The sequence below is a fragment of the Bison bison genome, unplaced genomic scaffold (genome assembly GCF_000754665.1).
Source record: "Bison bison bison isolate TAMUID 2011002044 unplaced genomic scaffold, Bison_UMD1.0 scf7180017864040, whole genome shotgun sequence".
NCBI classification, from domain to species: domain Eukaryota; kingdom Metazoa; phylum Chordata; class Mammalia; order Artiodactyla; family Bovidae; genus Bison; species Bison bison.
In genome coordinates, this window is record NW_011494612.1 from 1051377 (window position 1) to 1065705 (window position 14329).

General features: G+C 38.3%; 1 protein-coding gene across 1 annotated transcript in view; it reads right to left on the bottom strand.

Moving 5' to 3' along the window:
• Nucleotides 1-14329, bottom strand: part of LOC104985211 (CUB and sushi domain-containing protein 1) — a 559353-nt gene that overhangs the window by 378608 nt on the left and 166416 nt on the right. The window contains exons 14-15 of the mRNA XM_010835275.1: nucleotides 7104-7295; nucleotides 6188-6314 (exon numbers count right to left, since the gene is read on the bottom strand). Of these exons, the coding sequence (XP_010833577.1) occupies nucleotides 6188-6314; nucleotides 7104-7295 (319 nt within the window). The remainder of the gene's footprint in view (nucleotides 1-6187; nucleotides 6315-7103; nucleotides 7296-14329) is intronic.

Here is a 14329-nt window from a genome sequence, read left to right on the forward strand (position 1 = left end):
AGCATGTATACCTGTGGTGGATTCATTTTGATATTTGGCAAAACTAATACAATTATGTAAAGTTTAAAAATAAAATAAAATTAAAAAAAAATAAATAAATGATACAATGGACCAGTTAGACCTAATTGATATCTATAGTACATTTCACCCTAAAACAATAAATTTCATCTTTTTCTTAAGTGCACACAGAACCTTCTCCATAAATTTAACCTTGGTAAATTCAAAAAATTGAAATCATCTCAAGCATCTTTTCTGATCACAGTGTGATAAGATTAGATGTCAACTACAAGAAAAAACTATTAAAAATACAAACATATGGAAGTTAAACAACACACTTCTGAGTAACCAACAAATCACAAAAGAAATCAAAATATGCGTAGAAATGAATGAAAATGAAACAACAACAACCCAAAACCTATGGGATTCAATAAAAGCAGTGCTAAGGGGAAGATTCATAGCAATACAGGCATACTTCAAGAAACAGGAGAGAAATAAAATAAATAACCTAACTCTACACCTAAAGAACTAGAAAAGGAAGAAATGAAGAACCCAGGGTTAGTAGAAGGAAAGAAATCACAAAAATTAGGGCAGAAATAAATGCAAAAGAAACAAAAGAGACCATAGCAAAAATCAACAAAGCCAAAAGCTGGTTCTTTGAGAAGATAAATAAAATAGACAAACTATTAGCCAGACTCTTCAAGAAACAAAGGGAGAAGAATCACATCAACAAAATTAGAAATGAAAACGGAGAAATCACAACAGACAACACAGAAATACAAAGGATCATAAGAGACTACTATCAACAATTATATGCCAATAAAATGGACAACGTGGAAGAAATGGACAAATTCTTAGAAAAGTAGAACTTTCCAAAACTGAACCAGGAAGAAATAGAAAATCTTAACAGACCCATCAAAAGCAAGGAAATTGAAACCATTACCAGAAATCTTCCAATAAACAAAAGCCCAGGACAAGATGGCTTCACAGCTTAATTCTACCAAAAATTTAGAGAAGCACTAACACTTATCCTACTCAAACTCTTCCAGAAAATTGCAGAGGAAGGTAAACTTCCAAACTCGTTCCATGAGGCCACCATCACCCTAATATCAAAACCAGACAAAGATGCCACAAAAAAATTAAACTACAGGCAAATATCACTGATGAACATAGATGTAAAAATCCTTAACAAAATTCTAGCAAACAGAATCCAACAACATATTAAAAAGATCATACATCATGACCAAGTGGGCTTTATCCCAGGGATGCAAGTATTCTTCATTATTTGCAAGTCAATCAATGTGATACACCACATTAACAAATTAAAAGATAAAAACCATATGATTATCTCAATAGATGCAGAGAAAGCCTTTTACAAAATTCAACATCGATTTATGATAAAAACCCTCTAGAAATCAGGCATAGAAGGAACATACCTCAACATAATAAAAGCCATATATGATAAACCCACAACAAACATTATCCTCAATGGTAAAAAATTGAAAGCATTTCCTCTAACATCACGAACAAGACAAGGACGCTCACTCTCACCACTACTATTCAACATAGTTTGGAAGTTTTGGCCACAGCAATCAGAACAGAAAAAGAAATAAAAAGAATCCAGATTGGAAAAGAAGAAGTAAAACTCTCACTGTTTGCAGATGACATGATCTTCTACATAGGAAACCCTAAAGACTCCACCAGAAAATTACTAGAGTTAATCAATGAATACAGTAAAGTTGCAGGATATAAAATTAACACACAGAAATCCCTTGCATTCCTATACACTAACAATGAGAAAACAGAAAGAGAAATCAGAGGGATGGTATGGGGAGGGAGGTGGGAGGGGGGTTCAGGATGGGGAACATGTATACACCCATGGTGGATTCATGTTGATGTATGGCAAAACCAATACAATATTGTAAAGTAATTAGCCTCCAATTAAAATAAATAAATTTATATTAAAAAAGGAAACAATGCCATTCACCATTGTAATGAAAAGAATAAAATACTTAGGAATAAATCTAGCTAAAGAAGCAAAAGACTTATATATTCAAAACTATAAAACACTGATGAAAGAAATCAAAGATGACACAAATGGATGGAGAAATATACCATGTTCATGGATTGGAAGAATCAATATAGTGAAAATGAGTATACTACCCAAAGCAATCTATAGATTCAATGCAATCCCTATCAAGCCACCAATGATATTTTTCAGAGAATTAGAAAAAATAATTTCACAATTTTGTATGGAATTATAAAAAACCTCAAATAGCCAAAGCAATCTTGAGAAAGAAGAATGGAACTGGAGGAATCAACTGGAGGAATCCATAAATCAATATACTACAAAGCCACAGTCATCAAGACAGTATGGTACTGGCACAAAGACAGAAACACAGATCAATGGGGCCAAATAGAAAGCCCAGAGATAAATCCACACACCTATGGATACCTCATCTTTGACAAAGGAGGCAAGAATATACAATGGAGAAAAGACAATCTCTTTAACAAGTGGTACTGGGAAAACTGGTCAACCACTTGTAAAAGAATGAGACTAGAACACTTTCTAACACCATACACAAAAATAAACTCAAAATGGATTAAAGATCTAAATGTAAGACCAGAAACTATAAAACTCCTAGAGGAAAACATAGGCAAAATACTCTCTGACATAAATCACAGCAGGATTCTCTATGACCCACTTCCCAGAGTAATGGAAATAAAAGCAAAAAATAAACAAATGGGACCTAATTAAAATTAAAAGCTTTTGCACAACTAAGGAAACTATAAGCAATGTGAAAAGACAGCCTTCAGAATGGGAGAAAATAATAGCAAATGAAGCAACTGACAAAGAATTAATCTCAAAAATATACAAGCAACTCCTGCAGCTCTATTTCAGAAAAATAAGTGACCCAATCAAAAATTGGGCCAGAGAGCTAAACAGACATTTCTCCAAAGAAGACATACAAATGGCTAACAAACACATGAAAAGATGCTCAACATCACTCATTATCAGAGAAAGGCAAATCAAAACCACAGTGAGGTACCATTTCACGCCAGTCAGAATGGCTGCTGTCAAAAAGTCTACAAACAATAAGTGCTGAAGAGGTTGTGGAGAAAAGGGAACCCTCTTACACTGTTGGTGGGAATGCAAACTAGTACAGCCACTATGGAGAACAGTGTGGAGATTCCTTAAAAACCTGGAAATAGAACTGCCCTTTGACCCAGTAATCCCACTGCTGGGCATACACACTGAGGAAACTAGAATTGAAAGAGACACATGTACCCCAATGTTCATCGGAGCACTGTTTACAATAGCCAGGACATGGAAGCAACCTAGATGTCCATCAGCAGATGAATGGATAAGAAAGTGGTGGTACATATACACAATGGAATATTACTCAGCCATTAAAAAGAATGCATTTGAATCAGTTCTAATGAGGTGGATGAAACTGGAGCCTATTATACAGAGCGAATTATGTCAGAAAGAAAAACACCAATACAGTATATTAATGCAGATATATGGAATTTAGAAAGATGGTAATGATGACCCTATGTCCAAGACAGCAAAAGAGACAAAGATGTAAAGAACAGACTGTTGGACTCTGTGGGAGAAGGTGAGGGTGGAATGATTTGAGAGAATAGCATTGAAACATGTATATTATCATATATGACATAGATCACCAGTCCAGGTTCGATACATGATATAGGGTGTCAATGGCTGGTGCACTGGGATGACCCAGAGAGATGGGATGGGGAGGGAGGAGAGAGGGAGGGTCAGGATGGGGAACACATGTACACCCATGGCTGATTCGTGTGAATGTAGGGCAAAAACCACCACAGTATTTTAAAGTAATTAGCCTCCAATTCAAATCAAAATAAATAAAAAAAAGAAGTAGAAAATTTTGAAATCTGCCTAAGAGGAAAGATATCCTGTTTATATAAAGTCATTTCATGACTCACAGATGGTTCCTAGGGTTTTTCACAATCAAATTCAGTGTAACAGCTTTTATATCATTTAGATCAAGCATTCAGGAATTTAAAGTTAAGAAGTAATACTTAATTCTATATAGTTCACTGGTAAGTGACTGCTGATTTTTATGAAGAGTTTTGTTGTTGGGTCACTGAGTTGTATCCAACTCTTTGCAGCCGCATGGATTGTAGCCTGCCAGCTCCTTTGTCCATGGAATTTCCCAGGCATAAATACTGAATGGGTTGCCATTTCCTCCTCCAGGGGATATTCCTAACCCAGGGACTGAACCTGAGTCTCCTACATTGGCAGGCAGATAGATTGTTTACCACTGAGACATCTGCAGAACCCTTTATGAAGAATACAGATTCAAATTCTTTTATTCAAACATGCCCTATTTGTGCCTCAATAGATGGCACAATTACCTAATTAATCATTGTTCTTAACTAAGGACACTTAAAATTTTAAATGAATTATTTAAATGAGTTACTTTTGCAACATTTACATTATCTAAATTCCATTTTTAAACGAATTATTTAAATGAGTTACTTTTGCAACATTCACATTACCTAAATCCCTCCTCTTGTTCCATGTACATGATAGGATATTTATTTTGGAGGGTTTGAAAGTGGTAATAGTTTGTTCCATGTGAGTCTAACTCACTCCCAAGATGTTGATGTGACCAAATGTCAAGAAAGTCTGGTGAATTTCAGGGAGGACGGAGGCCATCAAAGAAAAACAGAGTGTCACCAAATGGGATGAGCAGGCCCCCTCACTCCTGAGCATCCCATCTTATTAAAGTTGCAGGAGGATATGTTTACTAAGTTTACTGGGCAAACCATTTGTGAGTAAGGACAAAATCCACTAGTTCCTGAATGTTTTCATATACCTACTTGCCCCATAAAGAGGTTTCTGCTTTGCATATGTCTCTTTCAGATATTTCTCATATTTAAAGGAGCTGATGACCAGATTCTTTTAAACTCTGGTCAGTGTAATAACACAGAAAACAGGAAGAGGATTGGAGGGAGTGGTTAAGACTGGCTCAGAGGTGTTTTTTTTTTTTTCCTTCTCCTTTTTTTATAAGTGTTTATTTGTGGCCGCTGCTCGATCTTCATTGCTGTAGGAGGTTTCTCTCTGGTTGCACAGAGCGGGAGCTACTCTCTAGCTGTGGTGCTCAGGCTTCTCACTGTGGTGGCCTCTCGTTGCTCAGCAGGGGCTCTAAAGCACAGGCTCAGTAGCTGTGGCACATGGGCTTAGGAGCTCTGAGGCAGGTGGACTCTTCCCAGATCAGGGGTCAAATCCGTGACTCATTGGCAGGCGGATTCTTTACCACTGAGCCACCAGGGAAGTCCGAACAGAGTTGTTGTTTATTTTAATTAACATTCAAAAGAACGAAAGAGGAGAGATGGTGGGAGGAAAAAGGGGTCTTTAAGGGCTATGACTACAGAATGCATGTTCTCAACGTGTTCTTCAGTTAAAGAACAACTTAGTTTTAACTGAAATGTCCTCTTGCTTTACATACTGTACTGTGGTTTTGACACACCCTTTTGGCACATGGAGGATTTACTTTCAAAAATTACTTTTCATTGGTTTACTTGTTAATTTAAAAATAGCGTCATTTAGGACTATTCTTTTCCCATTAAGGGTGGAATATATTTCTTCAAACATTTTTTTCCCCCGAGATGTGTTTTGGCAGATGGAACATTAGCAAATGTGATGCAAACAGAAGTTTGAAAAGCCTCCATGTTTTTCTTCTAGGAAAATTCCATCATCACTAGTTTCCTAAAGGAACAGAACCTGATGCAGAGAGACCCCCACCTTTAATCATCCAGCTAAGGTCCCCACACCTGCATGAGGCCCTCCTAGACCACTCACCCCAACCAACTAGAACTGCCCAGCAACTCAGAAAGTCATGAGCACGTAAGTCATTGTTTGCAGTGACTAAATTTTGGGGGGCCACTTGTTATGTAGCCAAAGCTAGCTGATGTACTTAATTTCTTTTTATCTTTACTTTGGATGCCTTAACACAAGTTTTCAAAGGAATACCAAAGTGAGCATGCAAGACAATGAAAAATTTGGCCATGTGTTTACATTTTTTCCTTTGACTCAGAAACTTAAATCTAATCATGGATAATAAGAGACATACTACTGTCTTCACTATAAGAATAGGAGACATGCTTTGATTCTCAAATCACTGAAACCCAATAAACTGAGTACCTGATGGTCTTCCCCGGGTCTGCCTCTACCACCCAGGTGCAGTGGAGGTTGTTGTCATAGGGAGCGGGGTATCCCGGAGACAGGATGCGTCCTGAAGTGGCAGCGTGGATCCGCCCCCCACATTCCGCTGCAATGGATTAAAAAAATGGATAAGTTTACTCCAGGCCTTACAGGCTTCACTTTAACCACCTTGAAAAGCCCAAACCATCACATTCGTGTTGCATCACAGGAAAACAATCACAGTATCTCGCTGTTCCTGTCACTGCTTTTCTAAATTTACTTGTTCCCCAGTTGGTATCCTCTGTGCAAAGTCAAGAGAGTGAAACAGCAGTGAAAGGCCATGTTATAAATCTGGTGATATTTCTGTGTACAGAAGAAGTATCTAATAATAATTCTGTATATAGAAGAAGTAATAATACCTCTCTATATAATTCTATATATGCTTCTATATATGCTACTACTACTTCTTCTATATATAGTATCTAATATTACTTCTCAATAAAACAGTACTAGGAGATGTATTTTTCCTACCTACACACATGCACTCACACACACACACACTCACAATATTGTCTTTGCTGTTTAGTCACTCAGGCTCAGTTGTGTTCCACTTTTTGTGACCCATGGACTGTAGCCCACCAGACTCCTCTGTCCATGGGGTTCTCCAGGCAAGAATGCTGGAGTGGGTTGCCATGCCCTCCTCCAGGGGATCTTCCTGAGCCAGGGACTGAACCTGGGTCTCCTACATGGGCAGGGAGATGGATTCTTTATCACTGAGCCACCAGGAAAGCCTCTCGCAAATATTAGGATTAAACCCACACTGGAGAAAGAGCAATAGAAGTCTTCCTGTGCTGGGAGAATCAAGTCGGAAGACCCTGGGCTTCCTGCCCCCAGCACGCACTTGCAGGCAACTCACCTACACAGGAAGGTAGTGGCCTGTCCCACACTCTCCGGTCTCCACTCAGACAGGTCAAAGTGCCCCCGCCGTGCATAGCATAGCCCGGGTTACAGCTGTACAGGATGACCGTGTCGGTGAAGTGGCCTTCATCCCGGATCCTATAGCCATAGTTAGGGGTCCCCGGGTCCTCACATTTCACTAGGTCAAAACCTGTGAGCAAGGAGGGGAGGGGTGAGTAGAAAGAAGTCACTGTGGCATCTGTATTGGGGTTCAAACACTGATGAAACAGACAGGGTTGTTAAATGTCCTTTGAAGTGTAGGAAGAAAAAGAAGACTCTGAATTTAAAAACACGGAAATACATGTGGGTCTTGATTGGGTTTATCTGTTAACCACTGGTTTGTTTCTTGGGGTTTTACCAATTTATTTGTTCCTGTCTATTAATATACTTATGACTGAAGCCCAGCAGGACAGTACGGTCCTTCTCCCACCACCCCAACCCCCATCCCTCACCCCATCTCCTCCACCTGCCTTTTGTCTGTAGAAAAAATTTAGTCAAATAATAAGCTTAATCAGAGAAGTGAGAAAGCACTCAAACAGAAAAAAATAATAATAGTTTAGCCATTAAACAAGGTCAAGGACGTTCAGTTTCTCCTCAAGGGCTGCAGACAATTTTCTGAGCCATATCCTGAAGATACTGAAACCCCTACCAGCTGGAAGAAGTTAACTACACGACGCCCAGACTGTAGCCATGACATAAGGTGTCACAATTCCTAGAACTGGTCTCAAAGAAATGTTAACAAATTGACCCTGGAACTGAAGACTAACTGTACTTGAAGCAGTCAAGAAGACCATGATCAGACCACCGATGACCAGCTTCAAGACGACCATCAGAGCTGACTGTGCTGTTTGTGCAGGTACTGCCCCCTCCATTGATAAAAGCTCTTGCCTGCTGAGTGTCAGTGTGTGTGTGTGTGCGGGGGGCATGGAATCAGCTTTTGGACATGAGCCCACCTTCTATCCTTGTTGCCACTCTCTGAAATGACTTTCCTTTTCACCAGTCTTGCCTCTTGAGTATTAGCTTTCAAGCAGCAAGCAGCTAGACCCCACTTTCAGTAACACAAGGAGAGTCTTTATTCCAAAGAGCTCCAGGCCATCATCATCTGACTCACACGTCCAGTCAGCATCTAGATTCTCCAGTGAGTTAACGTAAGCTTTTCCTGTCTCCACACTGCCTTTTGTCACACCTGGGGCCTTCCTGGAGGGCCACCCTCGCTACCTCCAGGTGCTTATTGTCTGTGTTCACTCAAGCCCCTCCCTCCAGGCCCACTTCCTCTAAAATGCCCAGATCTCAAGCTTGGAAATTTCCATGTCCTTCCTGCTCACGGAGCTGGGCTCTGTGTCCCACCTGGGGCCAGGGTGAGGTTCCTGAGCTGCTCTGTGTGTAGCACAAACTCCAGAATGAATCATCATAATGACTTCATCAAACTAAGCTCTGAGACTCGAAGAAAGAGATGACAGAAGTGAAGATTTAGCCTCTGTGGTACCAAGAGCTGTATATTGCTTTCATGTGAAGCAATAATTTAAGGCCATCTGTGAAGAGAGTTCTACACTAACAAATCTCTCTTCCCATATCACGATGCAAATTTTGACCATTAAAAAAAGTAGAGCTGGAAACTCGAAGGAATGCATGGGTTGTTTTCATCTATTTCCACCTAACTTTGACTTCTTCCTTTTCACGAAAATAAATAAAATAAAATGAATGTGTGAGTTTTGCTAAGTCTTTCTGTCAAATTTGCATTCTGAATGCTTTTCCATTGAGGAAGATACATCTTTAAATTCACATGATCATTTATCCTCAGAATCTCTACATAATCCAGATGGAGTTCTGCCGGTGTGTACACGGGAGGGAAACCAGTACACATTTGAGAATTTACATGTAGTGGCCAAGGGAAGTTTCCTGAAATATTTTTTTTTCTATAAAATGTCAGTCTTTACTTATTGTGCCTTTATGAAAACTGTTTATCTATTTAAGAAATGCAAATAGCTGTAACTCAAGATGCCCAGAAGGACAGTGTATCTATTTCAGCGCAAAGCAAAAGGATATTTTAAGTTGCCACAAAGGGGATCAGAATTAAGAAGAAGGGTCCCATGCACATAGGGTTTCAGGGCTCATGCAGATACCTGACAACTCCAGTCTGATGCATAGTCCCAACACCACCAGGAAAGGAAGATGCTAAGCTGCTGAACTCACTTAGATAGAACCGCCATCCTTACTCCTGCCTTGTCAAAGGCCCTGCATATTATTTAGCCATAGTGTCTCTTGTGCAGAAGGGAAAAGGAAGCAAAGTCTTTGTTGTTACTGTTTTATTGGTTTGAGGCTTGCATGAGACAGTGTCAGGGTGGTGCTTTCAAAAGCACCACTGCCCAGGGTGGCCGGAACAAGAAACTATCACTGGCTGGGGTACAATGGCCAGCGGAGAGTGACGGCTGGAGTAGGGCTCCACGGATAATGATAATCACCAATGTTTCAAACTGTTTCAGCATTTGGAAGTCAAATTAGGTATCTGAGTATCAATGACAATGGAACATAAAACTCGAAATAAGCAGCAGACAAAATCTAGGTCTCAAAATGAGAAACAGAAAGAGTCAAACACGTGTCCCTTTTGTTTGCGCTCCTGTGACAGGAACCTGGAGAAGTAAATCTGACATGAGAGGAGCCAGACTCAAGTGCCAATAGGCCCGAAGTTCTCTCCAAAGCAGAGTGAGGTCCCTGTAGGACAGTGGCCCAGGGGACAGCAACCACCTGCTGTCCTGCTAAAATCCACACCCCCTGTAACCCAAGCTTCTGATTCTTCCAGAAACACCAGAAAGCTGGAATTTTTAGCTTAATAAAATGATTGTTGAATAAATACATATTTCAAAAGTGGAGATGCTTAAATCCTAAAATTAGATTATGAAAACTAGATGTAAACAGTTTTAAGAGAAACCAATAATTCTCAGTTTCTGGAGAAGGCTGAGACTCAATTCTGAAAAGCTGTCAATATTCTGTCTAATTTTTTAAGACTAAACTTTGTGACGCAAAGACCTTCTGAGGATGATTAAGGGCTGGATAGAGAAATGGCCCAGCTTGTCCGAGACCTTTTATTCTGACAGTGAGTTATTTCCTGGTTATACAGAAGACTTTTGTTATGAAAGATTGTCCTCATTGGAGATTAATGCCTATAAAAGATAAAGTAATGACATTGATTTTCCTGGTGACTTATGTGCTGTCTCATTAGCTTATAGCCATCAACTCTACAGACAAGAGACTCATGCTTAAAGGTTATCCAGACTTTCCCTCTAAGTTCAGATAGCATGGCTTTTAAAGTCTTCCATCAAATAAGCTACCAAAGTTCTAAAATCACAGAACTTGTTTATATTAAAATTAGCTTGAAGAAACATTTCCTCTGCCCCAAAAACTTGTATTATGAAACTTTTTAAAGGAAGGAAGTAAGAATCATTGAAAAACAATCAAACAACAATGTACCAATACAAATGTCTACTAAACTTTATCTGTGTTGAAGTTTTAGAAAAATGATTGTTTTATTGTTTTTTCTATCACTCAGTCTAGAAAGATTTCATCTTTTTCTAAACTATATATTGTCACACAGATGAGTTAAGTCATGCTGTTTTTGAAAGGGCATTTATTCTTTCCATTGCCAGCTGTCTTGTTTTACTTATGCTCCTTCTGTTATTATTATTTTTTTTAAATATCAGTTAAATCCTTGATGGCATCATGAAATACATTATTTTGCTGAAAGTCCTATACTTGATACTTAAATGTCTAAAGCTTCTAGACCTACCTGAGGTCATTATATTACATATATTCTTCTTGTCAGAAACTTGAAAAGTATTTGTTTTTTTATTTTTATTATGTTGATATTCTCAAATTCAGTTTTTCAAGTCAGTGAAAAGAGCTGTGTTTGCACAAAGCTTCTTACAGGATTTAATAATTCATGCACAGTTACAGGAAGAATCATAGACATTTACCCCCAGAGGAATCGACATCTCTAAAGGACTAGAGAAAGATCTCCAGAAACCCCAGATTTCTATTTCTTGCTGCTTGTGCCGTGAACCAGCTTGGCCCTTGGACTCTGAGTCCATCCACATGCAGTAGATACGATACCTCTCTCCAAAATGAATGAGAGTCATTTCAGTTGAGTCCTGCTTGCCATTTGATTAGGGCATAATATTAACATTGTCTCTTAAAAATGTCAGTATCACTTGTAGACACTGGTGAACCAAGTTGAAGTGATGTATAGTAACAGATTTCTTAACTGGCATTATAAAACTCTGGGATGTTCACCCTGTGTCCATTTTAGGAAAAATATTTTTTCTGTGGTTCATTAAAATATCTCAAAAATATTCTCTTACATTTAATTTAGATCAACAGAGGTAGTCCTCCAAATAAGAGGTTTTTCCATTTTAATTAGAATCTAAAAGACTTTAGAATGACTACTCTTAAGGCTACTATAGAGTAATGACTTTAAAAATATAGAGAATATATCCTTTTCTAACTTGAAGCCACTACCTTGACATAAATCAGTGTACAAATACTGGTTTTCTGTATTTTCTTTGTGCCATAGAACCTTTAAAAAGATTAAAGTTATCTGTCAAAACATTACCTATTAAAAGTTGCAATTGCTGTTTGGATCTATTTAGCAATTCCATTTCTTTCTGTTTTCCAGTGATTTCTTCTTAGTCACACAAATAGTAAAGATGCTTTGAACAAATGTTTTAGTCAAAACAAGCTCCAAACATCAGGCTAATGAACGTTATTACTTCATTTTTTGAAGCTATTACCCAATTTTAATGTTTTTAAGGATTAAATCTTATATCTCTCCAAACTCTAACAAAATATTACTGTTACAAGAGACTTCCACTTAACTCTCAAGTATTTTGACTAGTTCTTATCTTCCAAATCAAGCACTTATGTTTGAAAAGAAGCTGGTGTAGACTTAATCCATTTCATACACCCAAGAAGAGCAGTGAGGGTCACAGTTGGCTTGTGAATTCTTCATCCTGCATCCCAGGGACTCTTCAGAAACTACCTTCATTCTCTGGTGAGCTCTGAGTACACAACTAATGAAGAATCTTTACCATGTGTACACTTCTGATACCTTCTCCTATGAACCATTGATAAAGCCTCACAATGTTTATAGAAACCTGTTATCTCTTTGCTTTACCTAATAAGACATTTCAATTTGCACAATGTACTCTTTGCAAAAAAAAATAAAAGTTAGTAATCTAAGAAATGTTGCTATATGCAAAACCAACAACAGCTCACTTCATTCAGATAACAGATAAGGAGAACTATGCCTAACACTTAAAAGGTCTTTTTTATTAACTTCCTTTATTTGCAGTTGTCTACAGAGAAATGTGTTTGGGGGGAGAGCATTTCTGAAACTCACTTTTGTGGTTCACTTGAAAGTAAAATTCACTAACCGTGAGTATCATGAAATATTTGATTAACTCATGTTTTTAAGCATAAATCTCATTATTCAAGAAAGAAATTCTGGGTGAAGTGCGTGTGCGTGTTTAGTTTTTAAACTGTTATCTATTAAATTATATATCTACACTATTTGTTCAGCTATGCTGTGATTGGTTTCAAATTGATTTTTTGGTCAGCCATGTTGTTTGAATTTAATCAATTTCTTTTCCCCAACACGCTAAATTTTATTATCATTGTTATTATTTTGTGATTATGTGAGCAGCCCCGGTGGAAAGACACTGAATTTTCCCAGAATAGCAATAATCATCAGGATTGTGATAATGTTTAAATGGAGCTCAGAAGCTCTGAGCTTCAAAGGGGAAAAAAAAAGAAAAAAAAAAAAAAAAAAACTGAAGAAGTCCAGAATGAGAATCAGATAACCAAAGAGATTAACTATTTTTATGGAACCATATTGGTTTTTATCAAACATATTGCTAAGATATCATAATGGACTGTAATCACAGCTAAGAATTCCAGAAGTCCATCTTGAAATGTGCAATTCTGAATATATTATATAATTCCAGAACAAATCTTTCATGTTGACTACACTCTGACTTTGAGAAGAGCTACCCAGTGGTTCCAACTGTTAATACATGTTCTGGGAAATCTTTCTGAAAGAATTCATACTATTCACCTGAATATTACTATTGAATCATACTATTCATTTCACTCTGAATCAGTCTTTAAACATATCGAAAGGGCAAATCCTCTTTAACACACTGCAGTAATAACTTATAATCAGTGTGTCATCTAAATTTCCAAACATATTTAGTATCACTTCTAGGGCAGGGACTTTGAGAAGCACAGAATGAACAGAGTTCTATCTTTTATAGTCTAGTTAATTACACAGACCAGAAAATAGCATTTTCAAGATAATATGATAAATGCTGTAATAGAGGAGGAGAGATTCCTGTGAAGGATGAGAGAGGCACAAAAGGAAGCAGGAAGGTTGGGAGAAGACCTGAGTTAGTCCAAAAGGATAGTTGGCATCAGGGGTGATAAAACCAGAGGGAGGAGAAGCTTCAGGTCAAGTCTTCACAGGTGCGTGGGCATCTGGAAGAATGTGGTCTCTCCTGGGAGTGCAAAGCCATTTCTGGGAGTATGGGTATTTGCTGAAGCTTCTTTTTAAGTTTCTGGAGGTGGAGTGAGAAGAGGGCTGCAGAGAAGATGGAGTGGATATGGACAAGACTGGCAAGGGCTGGACTGCAGCCCAGGGAGTTGAGACTGAGTCAGTGTGTGATGGAGTCCGGGAGAAACCAGGGCAGCTGAACAGGCAGTGATGCAAACACATTTGCATTTCAGAGAGATAATCATTGGCCCTCTGGATGATGGAATGGAGTGGGGAAAAAGGCAGGAAAATGGAACAGATGCTTATTTAGTGTTGAAAGGAAGTAGACATGGAACAACAGACTGGTTCCAAATAGGAAAAGGAGTATGTCGAGGCTGTATATTGTCACCCTGCTTATTTAACTTCTATGCAGAGTACATCATGAGAAACGCTGGACTGGAAGAAACACAAGCTGGAATCAAGATTGCTGGAAGAAATATCAATAACCTCAGATATGCAGATTACACGACCCTTATGGCAGAAAGTGAAGAGGAACTAAAAAGCCTCTTGATGAAAATGAAAGTGGAGAGTGAAAAAGTTGGTTTAAAGCTCAACATTCAGAAAATGAAGATCATGGCATCCGGTCCCATCACTTCATGGGAAAT